We start from the raw sequence: 23,185 nt of genomic DNA, 5'->3' as shown, positions 1-23,185 counted from the left end.
TCTCGGACGAACAGCGTTGAGCGGGTTTTTTAGCGGTATGCGAGGCAAAATCTTAGCGATAAAATGTATCGGTATGCGGATTTAACGTTATGTAATGCCAACGGTATGTGGGGGTCCACTGTACATACATCTAGGTTTTTCTCCTTTTTCTACATAGCTCTTGTTCTTCTTTATTCCTTCTATTGTCCATGGGGAAGTGGAAAAGAATCTTTCCTCCATAAGCCATGCGTGTCGTATAAGGTGACTAAAATGCCGGGAGCAATGGGCTAGTAACCCCTTCTCCTGTACACATTTACTAAAAAAGAGAAGAAGAAAAACTTTATAAAACTGGGATGCTTGAATGTGCGTGGATGTAGTGCGGATGACAAGAAACAGATGATTGCTGATGTTATGAATGAAAAGAAGTTGGATGTCCTGGCCCTAAGCGAAACAAAGCTGAAGGGGGTAGGGGAGTTTCGGTGGGGGGAAATAAATGGGATCAAATCTGGAGTATCTGAGAGAGTTAGAGCAAAGGAAGGGGTAGCAGTAATGTTGAATGATCAGTTATGGAAGGAGAAAAGAGAATATGAATGTGTAAATGCAAGAATTATGTGGATTAAAGTAAAGGTTGGATGCGAGAAGTGGGTCATAATAAGCGTGTATGCACCTGGAGAAGAGAGGAATGCAGAGGAGAGAGATTTTGGGAGATGTTAAGTGAATGTATAGGAGCATTTGAACCAAGTGAGAGTAATTGTGGTAGGGGACCTGAATGCTAAAGTAGGAGAAACTTTTAGAGAGGGTGTGGTAGGTAAGTTTGGGGTGCCAGGTGTAAATGATAATGGGAGCCCTTTGATTGAACTTCGTATAGAAAGGGGTTTAGTTATAGGTAATACATATTTTAAGAAAAAGAGGATACATAATATATATAGTAATACATATTTTAAGAAAAAGAGGATAAATAAGTATACAAGATATGATGTAGGGCGAAATGACAGTAGTTTGTTGCATTATGTATTGGTAGATAAAAGACTGTTGAGTAGACTTCAGGATGTACATGTTTATAGAGGGGCCACAGATATATCAGATCACTTTCTAGTTGTAGCTACACTGAGAGTAAAAGGTAGATGGGATACAAGGTGAATAGAAGCATCAGGGAAGAGAGAGGTGAAGGTTTATAAACTAAAAGAGGAGGCAGTTAGATAAAGATATAAACAGCTATTGGAGGATAGATGGGCTAATGAGAGCATAGGCAATGGGGTCGAAGAGGTATGGGGTAGGTTTAAAAATGTAGTGTTAGAGTGTTCAGCAAAAGTTTGTGGTTACAGGAAAGTGGGTTCGGGAGGGAAGAGGAGCGATTGGTGGAATGATGATGTAAAGAGAGTAGTAAGGGAGAAAAAGTTAGCATATGAGAAGTTTTTACAAAGTAGAAGTGATGCAAGGAGGGAAGAGTATATGGAAAAAAAGAGAGAGGTTAAGAGAGTGGTGAAGTAATGTAAAAAGAGAGCAAATGAGAGAGTGGGTGAGATGTTATCAACAAATTTTGTTGAAAATAAGAAAAAGTTTTGGAGTGAGATTAACAAGTTAAGGAAGCCTAGAGAACAAATGGATTTGTCAGTTAAAAATAGGAGAGGAGAGTTATTAAATGGACAGTTTGAGGTATTGGGAAGAGGGAGGGAATATTTTGAGGAATTGTTAAATGTTGATGAAGATAGGGAAGCTGTGATTTCGTGTATAGGGCAAGGAGGAATAACATCTTGTAGGAGTGAGGAAGAGCCAGTTGTGAGTGTGGGGGAAGTTCGTGAGGCAGTAGGTAAAATGAAAGGGGGTAAGGCAGCCGGGATTGATGGGATAAAGATAGAAATGTTAAAAGCAGGTGGGGATATAGTTTTGGAGTGGTTGGTGCAATTATTTAATAAATGTATGGAAGAGGGTAAGGTACCTAGGGATTGGCAGAGAGCATGCATACTTCCTTTGTATAAAGGCAAAGGTGACAAAAGAGAGTGCAAAAATTATAGGGGGATAAGTCTGTTGAGTATACCTGGTAAAGTGTATGGTAGAGTTATTATTGAAAGAATTAAGAGTAAGACGGAGAATAGGATAGCAGATGAACAAGGAGGCTTTAGGAAAGGTAGGGGGTGTGTGGACCAGGTGTTTACAGTGAAACATATAAGTATTTAGATAAGGCTAAAAAGGTCTTTGTGGCATTTATGGATTTGGAAAAGGCATATGACAGGGTGGATAGGGGGGCAATGTGGCAAATGTTGCAGGTGTACGGTGTAGGAGGTAGGTTACTGAAAGCACTGAAGAGTTTTTACGAGGATAGTGAGGCTCAAGTTAGAGAATGTAGGAAAGAGGGAAATTATTTTCCAGTAAAAGTAGGCCTTAGACAAGGATGTGTGATGTCACCGTGGTTGTTTAATATATTTATAGATGGGGTTGTAAGAGAAGTAAATGTGAGGGTCTTGACAAGAGGCGTGGAGTTAAAAGATAAAGAATCACACATAAAGTGGGAGTTGTCACAGTTGCTCTTTGCTGATGACACTGTGCTCTTGGGAGATTCTGAAGAGAAGTTGCAGAGATTGGTGGATGAATTTGGTAGGGTGTGCAAAAGAAGAAAATTAAAAGTGAATACAGGAAAGAGTAAGGTTATGAGGATAACAAAAAGATTAGGTGATGAAAGATTGGATATCAGATTGGAGGGAGAGAGTATGGAGGAGGTGAATGTATTCAGATATTTGGGAGTGGACGTGTCAGCGGATGGGTCTATGAAGGATGAGGTGAATCATAGAATTGATGAGGGGAAAAGGGTGAGTGGTGCACTTAGGAGTCTGTGGAGACAAAGAACTTTGTCCTTGGAGGCAAAGAGGGGAATGTATGAGAGTATAGTTTTACCAACGCTCTTATATGGGTGTGAAGCATGGGTGATGAATGTTGCAGCGAGGAGAAGGCTGGAGGCAGTGGAGATGTCATGTCTGAGGGCAATGTGTGGTGTGAATATAATGCAGAGAATTCGTAGTTTGGAAGTTAGGAGGAGGTGCGGGATTACCAAAACTGTTGTCCAGAGGGCTGAGGAAGGATTGTTGAGGTGGTTCGGACATGTAGAGAGAATGGAGTGAAACAGAATGACTTCAAGAGTGTATCAGTCTGTAGTGGAAGGAAGGCGGGGTAGGGGTCAGCCTAGGAAAGGTTGGAGGGAGAGGGTAAAGGTTTTTATGTGCGAGGGACTTGGACTTCCAGCAGGCGTACGTGAGTGCGTTTGATAGGAGTGAATGGAGATGAATGGTTTTTAATACTTGACATGCTGTTGGAGTGTGAGCAAAGTAACATTTATGAAGGGGTTCAGGGAAACCGGCAGGCCGGACTTGAGTCCTGGAGATGGGAAGTACAGTGCCTGCCCTTTGAAGGAGGGGTGTTAATGTTGCAGTTTAAAAACTGTAGTGTAAAGCACCCTTCTGGCAAGACAGTGATGGAGTGAATGATGGTGAAAGTTTTTCTTTTTCGGGCCACCCTGCCTTGGTGGGAATCGGCCAGTGTGATAAAAAAAAAAAAAAAAAAATGCATACCTATAGAATATCCAGATCAGTACAGACGTATTGATATCCCACCCACTACTTACATTAAATTACACATCAACCTTCCCATATACTGCATCACTTACTGTGTATGTGCATTTCTGGTTGAATAATAGTTAATTACCATGTTTTTGGCATATAAGGTGCACTCCAATTTAGAAGGCATATTCTGGGAAAAAAAAAAAAGAAATGCAGTACAGTACTTGCTACAAAATGAGTGAGCCGGTGGCTGGTTGCTCATGCACATAGTATAGCTGTGGGGTTAAGCAATCCATTATCTGTAATCTGTCATCTGTTATACTATCACTAACCCAAAACAAACATGGCTACCTGGTCTTTACAGAAGGCTACTTTATAAGTATTTACAACTGCTGAAGGTGTTTTGCTGCTTACATACCAGTAATATGTAAATTATAGTTGATAATAGCTACTAATCAACTCTAAAGTAATCTGAGAAACAATTTTGTAGGGAGGGGGAAGGGGTTATTATGAGTTAAGATTACCTGTACTGAAGCACTGAATCCACCAAAGCCTACCTTTGTTCCTGAACTCTAGCATATAAGATGCAGGGTGATTTTCTCACTTTTTTTGAGAGGTAAAAAACATGCCTTACATGCTACAAAATACAATATTTCAAACTATGCATAACACATCAAAAGGCTGCCATAAGAAATTTATCATACATTTGCACTCAACAAGCATACTTTCCACTGCCATACAGATGGCTAGACCTAGCGAACATGCAAACCATCCATACATAGTACATACATACTAATATACAGTGGATCCCCGCTTAATGATCATCTCCCAATGCGACCAATTATGTAAGTGTATTTATGTAAGTGCATTTGTACGTGTATGTTTGGGGGTCTGAAATGGACTAATCTACTTCACAATATTCCTTATGGGAACAAATTCGGTCAGTACTGGCACCTGAATATACTTCTGGAATGAAAAAAATCGTTAACTGGGGGTCCACTGTATAGCTACTTCTACTCCCTTCTTGGAAAGCAATATTAGAACATATAGTGCATAACACGAATACCTATTTGATATTTAACAAGTACAATTGAATGTAAGTATACAAACACTCCAGGTCATTATCTGCAAAACTTGAAACTTGTATAAGAAAAATCAATTTCAAGAGGAACATCAAAGAACACTACGTGAACATCATGCAACCTTACTTACATAACATAACAAATAATAATAACACCTAACATTAAGCCTACTGACACAAGGTATCATGTATATCTTATTACTATTATCTGTGCAAATAAATTCAAGTGGTAATATTTCTCCTATGTATTATGCTACATATCAACATGATTATAATTATGTTGTACTACAGATCACACATCAAGTTATCGCACATACACAAACTTATTTTTTCCTAAAAAATTATAAAACCCTTGACTTTAATATCAAACCTGTTTTTGCTTGTATTCAATTCCTGACCTTATTCTCAACTTTTTAAAACACTGGTCATCTCCCACTTAGGTTGGGTGACCCGAAAGAGGAAACTCACTGTCTCTCCTTTAATTACTATCCTGCCAGAAGCAACTGACATCACTGCTCAGATAATACTGTGAACTGCAACATCCTCAAATTACCTATGCAAAATTGCAATTTATATGTCACACAGCATTAGCTAACATCAAGTTAAATCCCTCTTCCAATCCTTTAGACTAACACCTACAAACATACATAGTGATATTCCTTATTTGTAGGAACCCTATATGTATTGTACATCAATTTCCAACAAATAAAAATCAAACTCTGTAACACCTTCTCAGTAAATTTTAGTTACATAGTCTAGATTTGTCCAAAGTACTCAACATACTTAGGGAGATTAGCAATTAAACACAATCAAACTGTATACAGTAGGGCCCCGCTTTACAGCGTTCCGCCACTATGGTGATTTCAAATTATGACCAAAACTCTCTATACGGCTCCCCATCTTTCTAATACGGCACGCGCCACCCAGGTTGTTTACATTCTCCATGAGCACTGCGTCTCTCCATTATGTTTGGAAACTTTCCAAAATTTCAAGTGTTTTAAAGTTTTCATATTTTATATATACTCTGATACTTATACTTATATGTACCTGTACCTAAGTAAACTTACATGCTGTGCTGGAGTGCAGGTACACATTAAAATCACTAAGAGTGTCTTACTCATCTTGGAGACACCATATTACAATGGGCTTAGAGAACACTTGTCATCTGTGGACTGGGGTAATGAAGAGAGCTATCAATATGACAGTTTTCTGAACACTATACGTGCTGCCCAAAGAACATTTATCTGGTATAAAGAAATTATATCGAATAGAAATGACCCAAAATGGATGAATAATAGGCTCAGATATCTTTTAGGGCAGAAGAAAGGAATTTATAGGCTTGTCAAAAGAGGTGAGGGTCTTCTCATGAATCAGTATATTGACATTAAGAGGGACGTTAAAATGGGGATAAGAAAAGCTAAATGGGACTATGAAATCAAAGTTGCTAGGGATTCGAAATCTAACCCTAAAAGTTTTTTTTAGGTGTATAGAACAAAAGTTAGAGATAAGATAGGTCCCCTTAAAAATAACTATGGAGTTCTTACTGACAAAGAGAATGAAATGTGCTCTATTTTTAATAATTATTTTCTCTCGGTTTTCACTCAGGAAGACACTAATAATTATATTATTATTTTATTATCACACCGGCCGATTCCCACCAAGGCAGGGTGGCCCGAAAAAGAAAAACTTTCACCATCATTCACTCCATCACTGTCTTGCCAGAAGGGTGCTTTACACTACAGTTTTTAAACTGCAACATTAACACCCCTCCTTCAGAGTGCAGGCACTGTACTTCCTATCTCCAGGACTCAAGTCCGGCCTGCCGGTTTCCCTGAATCCCTTCATAAATGTTACTTTGCTCACACTCCAACAGCACGTCAAGTATTAAAAACCATTTGTCTCCATTCACTCCTATCAAACACGCTCACGCATGCCTGCTGGAAGTCCAAGCCCCTCGCACACAAAACCTCCTTTACCCCCTCCCTCCAACCCTTCCTAGGCCGACCCCTACCCCGCCTTCCTTCCACTACAGACTGATACACTCTTGAAGTCATTCTGTTTCGCTCCATTCTCTCTACATGTCCGAACCACCTCAACAACCCTTCCTCAGCCCTCTGGACAACAGTTTTGGTAATCCCGCACCTCCTCCTAACTTCCAAACTACGAATTCTCTGCATTATATTCACACCACACATTGCCCTCAGACATGACATCTCCACTGCCTCCAGCCTTCTCCTCGCTGCAACATTCATCACCCACGCTTCACACCCATATAAGAGCGTTGGTAAAACTATACTCTCATACATTCCCCTCTTTGCCTCCAAGGACAAAGTTCTTTGTCTCCACAGACTCCTAAGTGCACCACTCACTCTTTTTCCCTCATCAATTCTATGATCCACCTCATCTTTCATAGACCCATCCGCTGACACGTCCACTCCCAAATATCTGAATACGTTCACCTCCTCCATACTCTCTCCCTCCAATCTGATATTCAATCTTTCATCACCTAATCTTTTTGTTATCCTCATAACCTTACTCTTTCCTGTATTCACCTTTAATTTTCTTCTTTTGCACACCCTACCAAATTCATCCACCAATCTCTGCAACTTCTCTTCAGAATCTCCCAAGAGCACAGTGTCATCAGCAAAGAGCAGCTGTGACAACTCCCACTTTGTGTGTGATTCTTTATCTTTTAACTCCACGCCTCTTGCCAAGACCCTCGCATTTACTTCTCTTACAACCCCATCTATAAATATATTAAACAACCACGGTGACATCACACATCCTTGTCTAAGGCCTACTTTTACTGGGAAAAAATTTCCCTCTTTCCTACATACTCTAACTTGAGCCTCACTATCCTCGTAAAAACTCTTCACTGCTTTCAGTAACCTACCTCCTACACCATACACTTGCAACATCTGCCACATTGCCCCCCTATCCACCCTGTCATACGCCTTTTCCAAATCCATAAATGCCACAAAGACCTCTTTAGCCTTATCTAAATACTGTTCACTTATATGTTTCACTGTAAACACCTGGTCCACACACCCCCTACCTTTCCTAAAGCCTCCTTGTTCATCTGCTATCCTATTCTCCGTCTTACTCTTAATTCTTTCAATTATAACTCTACCATACACTTTACCAGGTACACTCAACAGACTTATCCCCCTATAATTTTTGCACTCTCTTTTATCCCCTTTGCCTTTATACAAAGGAACTATGCATGCTCTCTGCCAATCCCTAGGTACCTTACCCTCTTCCATACATTTATTAAATAATTGCACCAACCACTCCAAAACTATATCCCCACCTGCTTTTAACATTTCTATCTTTATCCCATCAATCCCGGCTGCCTTACCCCCTTTCATTTTACCTACTGCCTCACGAACTTCCCCCACACTCACAACTGGCTCTTCCTCACTCCTACAAGATGTTATTCCTCCTTGCCCTATACACGAAATCACAGCTTCCCTATCTTCATCAACATTTAACAATTCCTCAAAATATTCCTTCCATCTTCCCAATACCTCTAACTCTCCATTTAATAACTCTCCTCTCCTATTTTTAACTGACAAATCCATTTGTTCTCTAGGCTTTCTTAACTTGTTAATCTCACTCCAAAACTTTTTCTTATTTTCAACAAAATTTGTTGATAACATCTCACCCACTCTCTCATTTGCTCTCTTTTTACATTGCTTCACCACTCTCTTAACTTCTCTCTTTTTCTCCATATACTCTTCCCTCCTTGCATCACTTCTACTTTGTAAAAAAAAACTTCTCATATGCTAACTTTTTCTCCCTTACTACTCTCTTTACATCATCATTCCACCAATCGCTCCTCTTCCCTCCTGCACCCACTTTCCTGTAACCACAAACTTCTGCTGAACACTCTAACACTACATTTTTAAACCTACCCCATACCTCTTCGACCCCATTGCCTATGCTCTCATTAGCCCATCTATCCTCCAATAGCTGTTTATATCTTACCCTAACTGCCTCCTCTTTTAGTTTATAAACCTTCACCTCTCTCTTCCCTGATGCTTCTATTCTCCTTGTATCCCATCTACCTTTTACTCTCAGTGTAGCTACAACTAGAAAGTGATCTGATATATCTGTGGCCCCTCTATAAACATGTACATCCTGAAGTCTACTCAACAGTCTTTTATCTACCAATACATAATCCAACAAACTACTGTCATTTCGCCCTACATCATATCGTGTATACTTATTTATCCTCTTTTTCTTAAAATATGTATTACCTATAACTAAACCCCTTTCTATACAAAGTTCAATCAAAGGGCTCCCATTATCATTTACACCTGGCACCCCAAACTTACCTACCACACCCTCTCTAAAAGTTTCTCCTACTTTAGCATTCAAGTCCCCTACCACAATTACTCTCTCACTTGGTTCAAAGGCTCCTATACATTCACTTAACATCTCCCAAAATCTCTCTCTCTCCTCTGCATTCCTCTCTTCTCCAGGTGCATACACGCTTATTATGACCCACTTCTCGCATCCAACCTTTACTTTAATCCACATAATTCTTGAATTTACACATTCATATTCTCTTTTCTCCTTCCATAACTGATCATTTAACATTACTGCTACCCCTTCCTTTGCTCTAACTCTCTCAGATACTCCAGATTTAATCCCATTTATTTCCCCCCACTGAAACTCTCCTACCCCCTTCAGCTTTGTTTCGCTTAGGGCCAGGACATCCAACTTCTTTTCATTCATAACATCAGCAATCATCTGTTTCTTGTCATCCGCACTACATCCACGCACATTTAAGCAACCCAGTTTTATAAAGTTTTTCTTCTTCTCTTTTTTAGTAATTGTATACAGGAGAAGGGGTTACTAGCCCATTGCTCCCGGCATTTTAGTCGCCTCATACGACACGCATGGCTTACGGAGGAAAGATTCTTTTCCACTTCCCCATGGACAATAGAAGAAATAAAAAAGAACAAGAGCTATTTAGAAAAAGGAGAAAAACCTAGATGTATGTATATATATATATGCATGTGTGTGTCTGTGAAGTGTGACCAAAGTGTAAGTAGGAGTAGCAAGATATCCCTGTTATCTTAGCGTGTTTATGAGACAGAAAAAGAAACCAGCAATCCTACCATCATGCAAAACAGTTACAGGTTTTTGTTTCACAGTCATCTGGCAGGATGGTAGTACTTCCCTGGGTGGTTGCTGTCTACCAACCTACTACCTAAAATAATATCCCAATAATTAGGTTTTTTAGTGGGCCTGAAGAAGATAAATTATGTAATATCACAGTCACTAGCGAAATGGTTATCAAACAGATAGACCGTTTGAAGCAAAATAAATCGCCCGGTCCTGATGAGCCTTTTTTCAAGGGTTCTTAAGGAATGCAAAATGGAACTCTGTGAACCTTTAACTAATATTTTTAATTTATCTCTTCAAACAGGTGTAGTGTCTGATATGTGGAAGATGGCTAATGTAATTTCTATTTTTAAAACAGGGGGCAAGTCGTTACCATCAAATTACCGCCCAATAAGCCTAACCTCAATTGTAGGCAAATTGCTAGAGTCAATTATAACTGATAATATAAGAAGCCATCTCGATAGGTATAATTTGATTAATGATACTCAACATGGATTCACCAGGGGCCATTCCTGCCTAACCAATTTATTAACTTTCTTCAGTAAGACTTTTGAGGCTGTTGATCATGATAAAGAATTTGATATTGTTTATTTAGATTTTAGTAAGGCTTTTGATGGAGTACCACATCAGAGACTGTTGAAGAAAGTGGCTGCTCATGGCATTGGGGGAAAAGTGCTGTCATGGATCGAGTCATGGCTCACTAACAAGAAGCAGTGTGCATAAATGGGGTTAAATCTGAGTGGGGATCTGTAACAAATGGCATTCCACAGGGATCAGTTTTAGGTCCATTGTTGTTTATAATATACGTACATAAATGACCTTGACGAGGGAATTACTAGTGACATAAGCAAATTTGCTGATGACAAGAAGATAGGTAGGATAATCGATTCAGACATTGACTCGGAACTTCAAGAGGATTTAGACAAATTCAATTTGTGGTCAGAAAAGTGGCAGATGCAGTTCAATGTAGATAAATGTAAAGCTCTAAAGCTCGGAAATGTTCATAACCCTAGCACCTGCCAGCTTAATAATGTTGAACTTAGCCATACAGAATGCAAAGAGAATTTGGGGGTTATGGTAAGCAGCAACCTTAAACCAAGACAGCAGTGCCTAAGCGTGCGTAATAAGGCAAATAGGTTGCTGGTACTTATATCAAGAAGTGAGTAACAGAAGTCCAGCGGTTATACTTCAGCTTTATATGTCATTAGTAAGGCCTCACCTAGATTATGCAGCTCAGTTCTGGTCTCCACTTTACAGAATGGATATAAGTTCGTTAGAAAACATTCAGAGACGAATGACAAAATTACAGTGGGCCTTTGACTTACGAAGGCCTCATCTTACGATAAAATCGACTTATGAAGTTTTTCAGTGTAAAATTTTTACCCCGACCTACGATGAAAAACTCGACTTACATCATTCATCCCGAATGCGGCCGTCTGGTCCATCTGGCCTGAGGGCCTCAGCTGAGCTAGTGTGACATTGTTTACAAGCCAGGGCAGACAGTTGCATGCATACATTCGATAAATTTTGTATTATTCCTGTGTTTTTAGTGCTTGTAACTGCTAAATAAGCCACCATGGGCCCACAGAAAGCTTCTAGTGCCAACCCTGTGGTAAAAAGGGTGAGAAATACTATCGTACCATGGTCAGCTGCTGCTGTAATGCAGTCAGCTACTGCTGCTGTAATGCAGTCAGCTGCTGCTGTACCATGGTCAGCTGCTGGTGTAGCACCATCAGCTGCTGCTGTACCACGGTCAGCTGCTGCTGTAGCACCATCAGCTGCTGCTGTACCACAGTCAGCTGCTGCTGTACCACGGTCAGCTGTTGCTGTACCACGGTCAGCTGCTGCTGTACCACGGTCAGCTGCTGCTACTGCTGCACCACGGTCAGCTGTACTACTCGAAGATGTGGAGAGACTGTCGTTGGTGGGGCTTATCGAGAATACCAAGAAATAATTAACCCCAGAGGGTTAGCCACCCAGGATAACCCAAGAAAGCCAGTGTGTCATCGAGGATAATCTAACTTATTTCCATTGGGGTCCTTAATCTTGTCCCCCAGGAAGCGACCCACACCAGTCGACTAACACCCAGGTGAACAGGAAAAAATGCCTGGAACTAGTGCTCATATTGGTGAATTTAAGGCCAGCAAAGGTTGGTTTGAGAGATTTAAGAATTGTAGTGGCATACACAGTGTGATAAGGCATGGCAAAGCTGAAAAATTCATTCCCCAAGTGTTCAATTGTGATGAAACAGGCATGTTCTGGAAGAAAATGCCAAACAGGACCTACATTACTCAGGAGGAAAAGGCACTCCCAGGACACAAGCCTATGAAAGACAGGCTAACTTTCTTGTTTTGTTGTAATGCTAGTGGGGATTGCAAAGTGAAGCCCTTACTCATGTATCACTCTGAAAATCCCAGTGTTCAAGAAAACAGTCTCTCATCACTCATCACTACATCTTCAATAAAGGTGTCATTTATTCTTCATTTAGTACAGTAGTACATGCACAATATACATTGTGCATGTATCCTTCTTTTTGTGTGTAGGAAAATGTGTATTTCATGTGGCAAAAGCATTTTTTTTTTCCATACTTTTGGGTGTCTGGAACGGATTAATTGGATTTCCACTATTTCTTATGGGGAAAATTAATTCAACTTATGATAATTTCATCTAATGATGAGCTCTCTGGAACGGATTAATATCGTAAGTCGAGGGTCTACTATAATTCGTTGCATTAGAAATCTTCCGTATGAAGAGAGATTAAAGCCCCTTAAATTACACTCACTTGTAAGACGAAGAATGAGGGGAGACATGATCGAAGTGTATAAGTGGAAGATGGTTATTAACAAAGGGGATATAAATAAGGTTTTGAGGATATCCCTCCAGGAGAGAACCTGCAATAATGGATTCAAATTAGACAAGTTTAGATTTCAGAAGGATATAGGAAAGTAATGGTTTGGTAATAGGATAACTGACTAGTGGAACAGTCTGCCTAGTAGGGTTATCGAAGCTAAAACCTTGGGCAGTTTTAAATTTAGGTTGGATAAATACACAAGTGAGAGGGGTTGGATTTGAATCAGGCTTGCACAAGAGTAAATTGGATTATCAAAGCTTATTGCTTGGGTAGCAGTTATTCTGTTAGTGGGTTGGATTTGTGAAGGACCTGCCTAGTATGGGCCAACAGGCCTATTGCAGTGTTCCTCCTTTCTTATGTTCTTATTTTTTCTAGACAGCTTGTGAGAGCGAACTAAAACTATACACGTCCAGCTGGTTTGTTTACAAAACTCGCGAGACCCTCTCTCGTGTACTCATTCTCATTCTCTCTCTCATTCTTATTCTCTCTCTTTCTCTCTCATTCTCTCTCTCTGTCTCTCTCTCTCTCGTTTATTCATTTGATCTCACCTCTCACTCTACATTAAGACTACAAATATTTTAAGGTAAGTAATGTGGTAGGGGACCTGAATGCTAAAGTAGGAGAAACTTTTAGAGAGGGTGTGGTAGGTAAGTTTGGGGTGCCAGGTGTAAATGATAATGGGAGCCCTTTGATTGAACTTTGTATAGAAAGGGGTTTAGTTATAGGTAATACATATTTTAAGAAAAAGAGGATAAATAAGTATACAAGATATGATGTAGGGCAAAATGACAGTAGTTTGTTGGATTATGTATTGGTAGATAAAAGACTGTTGAGTAGACTTCAGGATGTACATGTTTATAGAGGGGCCACAGATGTATCAGATCACTTTTTAGTTGTAGCTACACTGAGAGTAAAAGGTAGATGGGATACAAGGAGAATAGAAGCATCAGGGAAGAGAGAGGTGAAGGTTTATAAACTAAAAGAAGAGGCAGTTAGGGTAAGATATAAATAGCTATTGGAGGATAGATGGGCTAATGCGAGTATAGGCAATGGGGTCGAAGAGGTATGGGGTAGGTTTAAAAATGTAGTGTTAGTGTTCAGCAGAAGTTTGTGGTTACAGGAAAGTGGGTGCGGGAGGGAAGAGGAGCGATTGGTGGAATGATGATGTAAAGAGAGTAGTAAGGGAGAAAAAGTTAGCATATGAGAAGTTTTTACAAAGTAGAAGTGATGCAAGGAGGGAAGAGTATATGGAAAAAAAGAGAGAGGTTAAGAGAGTGGTGAAGCAATGTAAAAAGAGAGCAAATGAGAGAGTGGGTGAGATGTTATCAACAAATTTTGTTGAAAATAAGAAAAAGTTTTGGAGTGAGATTAACAAGTTAAGGAAGCCTAGAGAACAAATGGATTTGTCAGTTAAAAACAGGAGAGGAGAGTTATTAAATGGAGAGTTAGAGGTATTGGGAAGATGGAGGGAATATTTTGAGGAATTGTTAAATGCTGATGAAGATAGGGAAGCTGTGATTTCGTGTATAGGGCAAGGAGGAATAACATCTTGTAGGAGTGAGGAAGAGCCATTTGTGAGTGTGGGGGAAGTTCGTGAGGCAGTAGGTAAAATGAAAGGGGGTAAGGCAGCCGGGATTGATGGGATAAAGATAGAAATGTTAAAAGCAGGTGGGGTTATAGTTTTGGAGTGGTTGGTGCAATTATTTAATAAATGTATGGAAGAGGGTAAGGTACCTAGGGATTGGCAGAGAGCATGCATAGTTCCTTTGTATAAAGGCAAAGGTGACAAAAGAGAGTGCAAAAATTATAGGGGGATAAGTCTGTTGAGTATACCTGGTAAAGTGTATGGTAGAGTTATTATTGAAAGAATTAAGAGTAAGACGGAGAATAGGATAGCAGATGAACAAGGAGGCTTTAGGAAAGGTAGGGGGTGTGTGGACCAGGTGTTTACAGTGAAACATATAAGTGAACAGTATTTAGATGAGGCTAAAGAGGTTTTTGTGGCATTTATGGATTTGGAAAAGGCATATGACAGGGTGGATAGGGGGGGCAATGTGGCAGATGTTGCAGGTGTATGGTGTAGGAGATAGGTTACTGAAAGCAGTGAAGAGTTTTTACGAGGATAGTGAGGCTCAAGTTAGAGATGTAGGAAAGAGGGAGATTATTTCCCAGTAAAAGTAGGCCTTAGACAAGGATGTGTGATGTCACCGTGGTTGTTTAATATATTTATGGATGGGGTTGTAAGAAAAGTAAATGCGAGGGTCTTGGCAAGAGGCGTGGAGTTAAAAGATAAAGAATCACACACAAAGTGGGAGTTGTCACAGTTGCTCTTTGCTGATGACACTGTGCTCTTGGGAGATTCTGAAGAGAAGCTGCAGAGGTTGGTGGATGAATTTGGTAGGGTATGCAAAAGAAGAAAATTAAAAGTGAATACAGGAAAGAGTAGGATTATGAGGATAACAAAAAGATTAGGTGATGAAAGATTGGATATCAGATTGGAGAGAGAGAGTATGGAGGAGGTGAATGTATTCAGATATCTGGGAGTGGACGTGTCAGCGGATGGGTCTATGAAAGATAAGGCGAATCACAGAATTTATGAGGGGAAAAGGGTGAGCGGTGCACTTAGGAATCTGTGTTGACAAAGAATTTTGTCCTTGGAGGCAAAGAGGGGAATGTATGAGAGTATAGTTTTACCAACGCTCTTATATGGGTGTGAAGCATGGGTGATGAATGTTGCAGCGAGGAGAAGGCTGGAGACAGTGGAGATGTCATGTCTAAGGGCAATGTGTGGTGTGAATATAATGCAGAGAATTTGTAGTTTGGAAGTTAGGAGGAGGTGCGGGATTACCAAAACTGTTGTCCAGAGGGCTGAGGAAGGGTTGTTGAGGTGGTTCGGACATGTAGAGAGAATGGAGCGAAACAGAATGACTTCAAGAGTGTATTAGTCTGTAGTGGAAGAAAGGCGGGGTAGGGGTCGGCCTAGGAAAGGTTGGAGGGAGGGGGTAAAGGAGGTTTTGTGTGCGAGGGGCTTGGACTTCCAGTGGGCATGCATGAGCGTGTTTGTTAGGAGTGAATGGAGACAAATGATTTTTAATACTTGACGTGCTGTTGGAGTGTGAGCAAAGTAACATTTATGAAGGGATTCAGGGAAACCGGCAGGCCGGACTTGAGTCCTGGAGATGAGAAGTACAGTGCCTGCACTCTGAAGAAGGGGTGTTAATGTTGCAGTTTAAAAACTGTAGTGTAAAGCACCCTTCTGGCAAGACAGTGATGGAGTGAATGATGGTGAAAGTTTTTCTTTTTTGGGCCACCCTGCCTTGGTGGGAATTGGCCAGTGTGTTAATAAATAATAATAAAAAAAAGTAATGAGTGTACTGTATATGCATTTTATCACTCTAGAGCACTTTAAGTGCCTAGTATATAATGTGTGGGTGGGATGGCCAAAAGGGGTTATGATACCACCACACTATTCGATACCTACCTACCCTACTATTCACCTTGCACTCTATATTAGGACCATTAAGACTACAAATACTTTAAGGTAAGTAATGAGTGTACACTATATACATTTTATCGCTCTAGGGCTCTTTAAATGATGAAGTATATTACATGTCGGTGGGGTGGGGCTGCCTGGCTGGCTACTACTCACTTCTCACCCTACATTAAGAGTACTACAAATATTTTGAGGTGAGTAATGAGTGTACTGTGTGTGTATTTTACTTTTTATTGTTTCTTAATGTCTTGTTCTATTGCTAACATGATATATGTTAGTGTAAACTTATTATCTGACATTTATAAGTGGAAACAAATGGCGTTCTGTTTTCCGGCGATGTCCGCTTTCCGGCAGTAGCCTGGAGCCTAACCTGCCATATAAGTGGGGCCCTACTGTACCTAAACAGAGGCCCCAGCCTTACAAACATCCAAGATATGATCATCTTCACAAAAAATAAATTCCAAAAGACATTAAGAAAACAGTTACTTTACGAATCCTTACTGCAATTACAAAGATGAATGACACATAATTACTGTATTTTGCGACATGTAAGACACACTTGTTTTTTAAAATCTGACCCTCAAATTCACCCTGCATCCTACACAATGAAGGTCAGGTTTGGGGACAAGCTTGTGATCTATGAATAATTACAATAAACAAAGAGAATATTTAAAAAAATATAATCAAACAAGGAACAATCAGTAAATTTAGGGCGTGTCCTGTATGCTGCAAAATACGGTACCCTTATACTATCATAACCTGAAACACTAGGAAAGTTGTTTATTATTCTTGAGGTACCCACTGCTATGTATCTTCAGAAGATAATTTAATTATACTGTTTAAGTAACACTGCCCAGGTCACTCTCTACTCACTTTGTCACACTTTCTCCAGATGTAAAAATCTATGTACATCACAGTCCTTCTCCCAAGCATTTCCCACCACAATATCCACCTTGGTTATCAGTGACCAGTTTTAAATGTTTTATTTATTCTTCCAATCACTATCCTGGTCAAGGTCTAAATCTTACACCATTTGCAGGCAATAGTGCAATGAATCCTACAATATAATTGGTCAACAGTGCAATAAATCCTATATTATAAATAGTCAATGGTTAAATAAATCATATAGTATAGGTAACCAACACCGCAATAAATCCTACAATACAGGTAGTCAAATGTACAACAAATCCTTCCCTAGCATTTCATTCTTCCTAAATACAGGCTCAATCATGAAATTATAAATTTAAGATGAAAAATGACAGACCATTTTTTAAATACAGTACTGTGAAGTAATAGAAAATAAAGGACAAAACTTAAAGAACAGTATTTGGATATATTCTACATATTAAGCTAGGAAATAATCCTTTGTCTAATGGATTTTATTATATGAGCATATAAAACTAGTATCACTTCTACCTGGATATTTTACTAGTGTGGTACACTAAGAGATGATCAATGTAAAGAATCCAAGACTTCTCAACATGTTCCCCTCACAAATAAGGGGACTTACCAACAGATACCTATCTTCAAGAGGGAGCTTGACAAATGATGATGAAGCCACTGTATGGTAAAACATTTTCTCAATAAAAATACCCAAGTGTTGCATGTGTGTCTAATTTATCGTGTCAGTTCTCTGAATCATTTAACTACATTCCTGTCAGACACAGAAATATCTTGGGATCTTTATACACAGAATTCTTCACTTGCCTAACCTATAGGCATGACCTACTTTCACATGTGGATTTGTCCACTGTGATGTTGCCTATGATTGCTTCACCTCACCTGTCTACAGTATACAAGCCACTTCTTCGTACATATGCTGTATTCTTTTCAAGACTGATTACATCGACTCCAAGATGAGGGACTGATTACCTCAAACTCTTTCTGATCTTCACCATTCTTCTTTGATGAAGCCACTGTGTGGCAAAACATTTCCTTAATAAAGATATCCAAGTGTTGCACATGTGTTTAATTTATCTACAAAGACAATTCTTGATGACCTGTGCTATGGTGGTTGTGTTGGACTCTGCATCACTATCACAAATAACCTAACTAACTAAGCCAGCAACAACGAAGCCTTGTCAAGGACTGGGCTGTGATGGTAATGACCCTCAAACCATCAAGAGGTAGTAAAAGTCCCTCATGATGGTACTTAGATTGGAAAGTACAGTACTATGAAAAGCTGGATGTCACTGAAAGTCTTACTGTTTCCTGCATTATTTTCCAGGTCTTTTAGACAAGTTATTTCCTAATCCAGAAAGTGATAAATTGGACAATAATGATGAAAGTGATAAAACAATAGATGCACTCAATATGAAACACCTTGAGCAGTGGCTTCTTCTTTATTTATAGGTGTTAAAGTCTAATGTCATTAAAGAACCTGTAATATTTACTTATACAGTATGTATAGTACATGCAGGCCCACTTTACAGTTCTTCGCTTTCCAGTGTTTCATTAATACAGCCTCTCCTCACTTAGCGACGTACTCGTTTACCGATGACTGGGACTTGCAACAGGCTCTCTGACCAGTGTGCATACCTAAATAATGTATATTACAGCTGATTTCCTCTACTCTGTTTATTACAATATGCAGTACAACGCTGTATAAACATTTAAAAATATACTAAAAATGTTATAAAGGGTATAAGGATGACAAAGCAATATCAAAGATGGTTTACATAAACCCAATACCATTATAGTATGCTCTTCGTTTAATGACGAATTCATTTACCGACATGGTATTAGGAAGGGAACTCCATCGTTAAGTGAGGAGAGGCTGTACGGTGGTTGTCAATTATGCCCATTCTTCATTTATTCAGACTTCCTACAATAAATATATTCACCACTCACTATAAGCTAAGGATGAAAATATTTTAAGGTAAATATATGAACGCCTCTGCAAAGACAGTGATTGTGCGTAAGCGATGGTGAGAGCATTGTATTATGGCGAATGTGTTTCTTTCATTTTTGGGTCACCCTGCCTCAGTGAGAGATGGCCGATGTGTTAAAAAAAAAAAAGTAACATGTGTACTGTGTATGCATTATTTAGGCCTAACTCTATTGTTCACTTAATATGTGCTAGGGTAAACATGTTATCAGGATTTTATATGCATTTGAAAGTGAAAAAAGGCTAAGATTTGCTTTAGAGCGATTTTTGCTGTACAGCAGTAGCTCTGAACCTAACCTGCTGTATAAGTGGGGCCCTCCAGAGGGCTCCACTTATACAGCATGTGAAACTTTTTGAAAATAAATCAACCTAACTGTTGCACATGTACCATGTTCATGCATGTGAGTAAACCTTACAATCATGAGGTAGTATTAAATTTACTATTTTTAAGCACATGTAATTTTAACAGCTGAAAAATATCAGCAGGTATCAGCCACTTATTCGCTGATACCAATACCATAAAAAAATAGCCGATACTCACCGGTACCGATACTCTGGCACACCCCTAGTATATTTACTGTATATATACAATATATACAACACTAATAAATGCAATAAATTCTATACTGCACAATATGCTATAATAAACTCTATCCTATACGTAATTTGCTATACTGTAAATGCAATGCAAAAGTTTATTTATTTACTAACCTGTTTGCCTTTCTCATACGGAACTTCCTGAGTGTCCCGGGAATTGGTCACAGGTTTGTTCTCATTGTTCTCCAACCTAATGTGGCGCAGCTGATTGTTGGGAACGTCCTTCACATAAACCCATTTCACACGAAACTGTCCTTTCCATTTATCCTGAGCCCATACAGATGATGATGAATTATAGTCCACCATGGAAATCATCTGAGCTAAACCACAAAAATGCCCAGACCCATTCACTGAGAAGAAAAGGTATACAGGTCCTTTACCCTCCCTCTCATGAAAGGCAGCGTCTAGACGCTTGTTACCATGTTCTGTGGAGCACCATATCTCATACTTGATAGACCGGTGAATATCATCCTCTGAATAAGATTTAATCACAAAGAAACGTGCATTTTTAGGATTAAGATCAAAGTCCTTTGGGTTGTAATCGTTACGCATACGAAGACCTTCAAGAATAGGATCATCTGGTTGCAGTTCTGCAGGAATCTGCCCAGGGACATGAGGCAAAGGGGCACGTTGAGGTATTGACATTGGGGGTCCACTCTGAGGGGAAGGGGGCAGTTCCATCTGTGTATGAATGACCCCACTTGGCAGTAATGGTGGGGGAGGAGCTTGCTGCTGCTGCTGTTGGGGTGATGGTGGTAACTGCTGCTGGAGTTGCTGATGCTGATGTTGGTGTTGGTGTTGCTGCTGCTGATGTTGATGATGTTGCTGTTGCTGCTGCTGTTGCTGTTGTTGCTGCTGTTGTTGTTGCTGCTGCTGTTGTTGTTGCTGATGCAGGTGTTGTTGATGAACATGCTGTTGGTGTTGGTTCTGCTGATGCTGCTGAGGAGAAGTCTGTAAGGTCTGCAGTGGTTGTTGCTCTTGCTGTTGTCCTGTTGGCTGCTGCTGTTGTCCTGACTGCTGCACTTGCTGCGGGGGAGGCACCTGGGGTGGGGTTCGTGGCGGCGGAGTAGAGTATGAGGTGGAGGTAGTGGAGCGTGATCCACCGCGTGGAGCCTCCCAGGCTGGCCGTGGAACTGGGGGAGGAGCAACAGGCTTTGGTCCACCACCATTTTTGCCTTCCCATGTTCCAATGTCCATGTGGCGACCAGGTACAATAGAAGACATAGCAGTTTTATCGCGTCTTCCTTTTGGCTGAGGCTTAGCCGGCTGAGAGGCAATGCTAGCCCATGACATACCTTTTTTAGTTTGACCCAGACCAACCGATGTTTCTCCTCCTGGGCTACTGCCTCCATTTGACTTAACTTCAACCACACTACCTCCATTTGTTGCTGCACTTTTACCAATTCCTGAACTGCCATCTCTAGGTAAGTCTTGACCAGTTTTAGGATCAGCTATAGTAAGTCCTTGTACACCCTGTTCCAGGGCCTTCACACGTTCATCAGTGTATAAATTATCTCGCTGATAGTAGTCGTCATATGGCTTATTTCCTCCCCGAACATCTGAACCTCCCCATGCACTGTAGTCACCATTTCCGTGGAAACCATAGTTAAAGCCAGGAGGGTTGAATCCACTGAAGCTGCCACTACCAAACATGCCATCAATTGCACTGTGTGAATCATATCCCATTTGTCCTCCATAGCCTCCAAGGAAAGTTTGCATGTGGTCACCCCCATTGCTCCAAGTTCCATCACCAACTCCGAATGCCTGAGGAAATGTTAAAGTATTAAATAGTGCTATTTAACGAGTGTGAAAGCAAACACTTGTACAGTATGCAGTAGAGCGAGTTAATTTTTTATAATACATTAAACAATGAACACAGAACACTATAACTACAAATTAGTAATAACACACTCTGAAAGGCAAAAGAAAAAAAAATCAACCAACCTAGTCCCAGAACTGAGGGGTATGGATCTCCATAAAACATTTTTAATGTATAGTACATATATTTGCACACAAAAGGCTCATCAAATAACTGAAAAATATAGAAATGGGACACTATTACAAAGGATGAATTTTTATTTGAAAGAAAAAGACAAAGTTATAAGAAGAAAAATTCCTTTTAGGAAGATGTCGCTAGTGGGTTCTCACAAGAATTAGTAACTGTTGTGTAATACACCAGAACAACCATTACCTAACCCCCCTAAGGAAAAAGGTGCATCCAGATTATCAACTGCATGAATGATCACATTATCTTTACATGGTCATCTGTTCCTGTACATTTCTCTGTAGCATTATTTGTTTTGGTGCCAGACTGAACAAAACTGCCAAATAGTGTTGGATGCCAAATAACCAATCACAATATAACTGATGATCTACTGTACTTCAAATTTATGTAAACGACTACCTAGATTTGAGCCCAAGAGGTGGGAGGTAGTGCCTGCAATATGCAAGAGAGGAGATGTTGCAGTTTATGTCAATTGCAATTTCAGCACACTTCTAGCAAGAATAAATGAGGGTGAATATGTTTCCCTATTTGGGTCACCCTACCTAGGTAGGTGATGGCTAATGTTAAAAAGTATGGCATATCTTTATAGGCCTCTCCTATGTAACACTTGCCCTCCATTTTGAATTCATCACAAAAAACTGAAGTTTTACCTCATTTCTCTACTAATAGTTTTACCAACGCTCTTATATGGGTGTGAAGCATGGGTGATGAATGTTGCAGCGAGGAGAAGGCTGGAGGCAGTGGAGATGTCATGTCTGAGGCAATGTGTGGTGTGAATATAATGCAGAGAATTCGTAGTTTGGAAGTTAGGAGGAGGTGCGGGATTACCAAAACTGTTGTCCAGAGGGCTGAGGAAGGGTTGTTGAGGTGGTTCGGACATGTAGAGAGAATGGAGCGAAACAGAGTGACTTCAAGAGTGTATCAGTCTGTAGTGGAAGGAAGGCGGGGTAGGGGTCAGCCTAGGAAAGGTTGGAGGGAGGGGTAAAGGAGGTTTTGTGTGCGAGGGGCTTGGACTTCCAGCAGGCATGCGTGAGCGTGTTTGATAGGAGTGAATGGAGACAAATGGTTTTTAATACTTGACGTGCTGTTGGAGTGTGAGCAAAGTAACATTTATGAAGGGGTTCAGGGAAACCGGCAGGCCGGACTTGAGTCCTGGAGATGGGAAGTACAGTGCCTGCACTCTGAAGGAGGGGTGTTAATGTTGCAGTTTAAAAACTGTAGTGTAAAGCACCCTTCTGGCAAGACAGTGATGGAGTGAATGATGGTGAAAGTTTTTCTTTTTCGGGCCACCCTGCCTTTGTGGGAATCGGCCAGTGTGATGATAAAAAAATAAAAAAAAATAAAAATTTTCAACAAGTCGGCCGTCTCCCACAGAAGCAGGGTGACCCAAAAAGAAAGAAAATCCCCAAAAAGAAAATACTTTCAACATCATTCAACACTTTCACCTCACTCATACATAATCACTGTCTTTGCACAGGCGCCCAGAAACAACAGTTCAGAAGCATATATAAAGATATGTAACATATCCCTCCAAACTGCCAATATCCCAAACCCCTCCTTTAATTAAAGTGCAGGCATTGTACTTCTCATTTCCAGTACTCAAGTCCA

General features: G+C 40.1%; 1 protein-coding gene across 3 annotated transcripts in view; it reads right to left on the bottom strand.

Moving 5' to 3' along the window:
* Window positions 1-23,185, bottom strand: part of Ythdf (YTH domain-containing family protein) — a 75,120-nt gene that overhangs the window by 16,317 nt on the left and 35,618 nt on the right. For all 3 annotated transcript variants that reach the window (XM_053771486.2, XM_053771485.2, XM_070102408.1), the window contains one exon: window positions 19,687-21,336. In XM_053771486.2, the coding sequence (XP_053627461.1) occupies window positions 19,687-21,336 (1,650 nt within the window). The remainder of the gene's footprint in view (window positions 1-19,686; window positions 21,337-23,185) is intronic.

This window comes from Cherax quadricarinatus, chromosome 5 (genome assembly GCF_038502225.1).
Source record: "Cherax quadricarinatus isolate ZL_2023a chromosome 5, ASM3850222v1, whole genome shotgun sequence".
Taxonomy (NCBI): Eukaryota; Metazoa; Arthropoda; class Malacostraca; order Decapoda; family Parastacidae; genus Cherax; species Cherax quadricarinatus.
The sequence above is the reverse complement of the archived record's forward strand: the minus strand, read 5'-3'. Positions and strand labels throughout refer to the sequence as shown.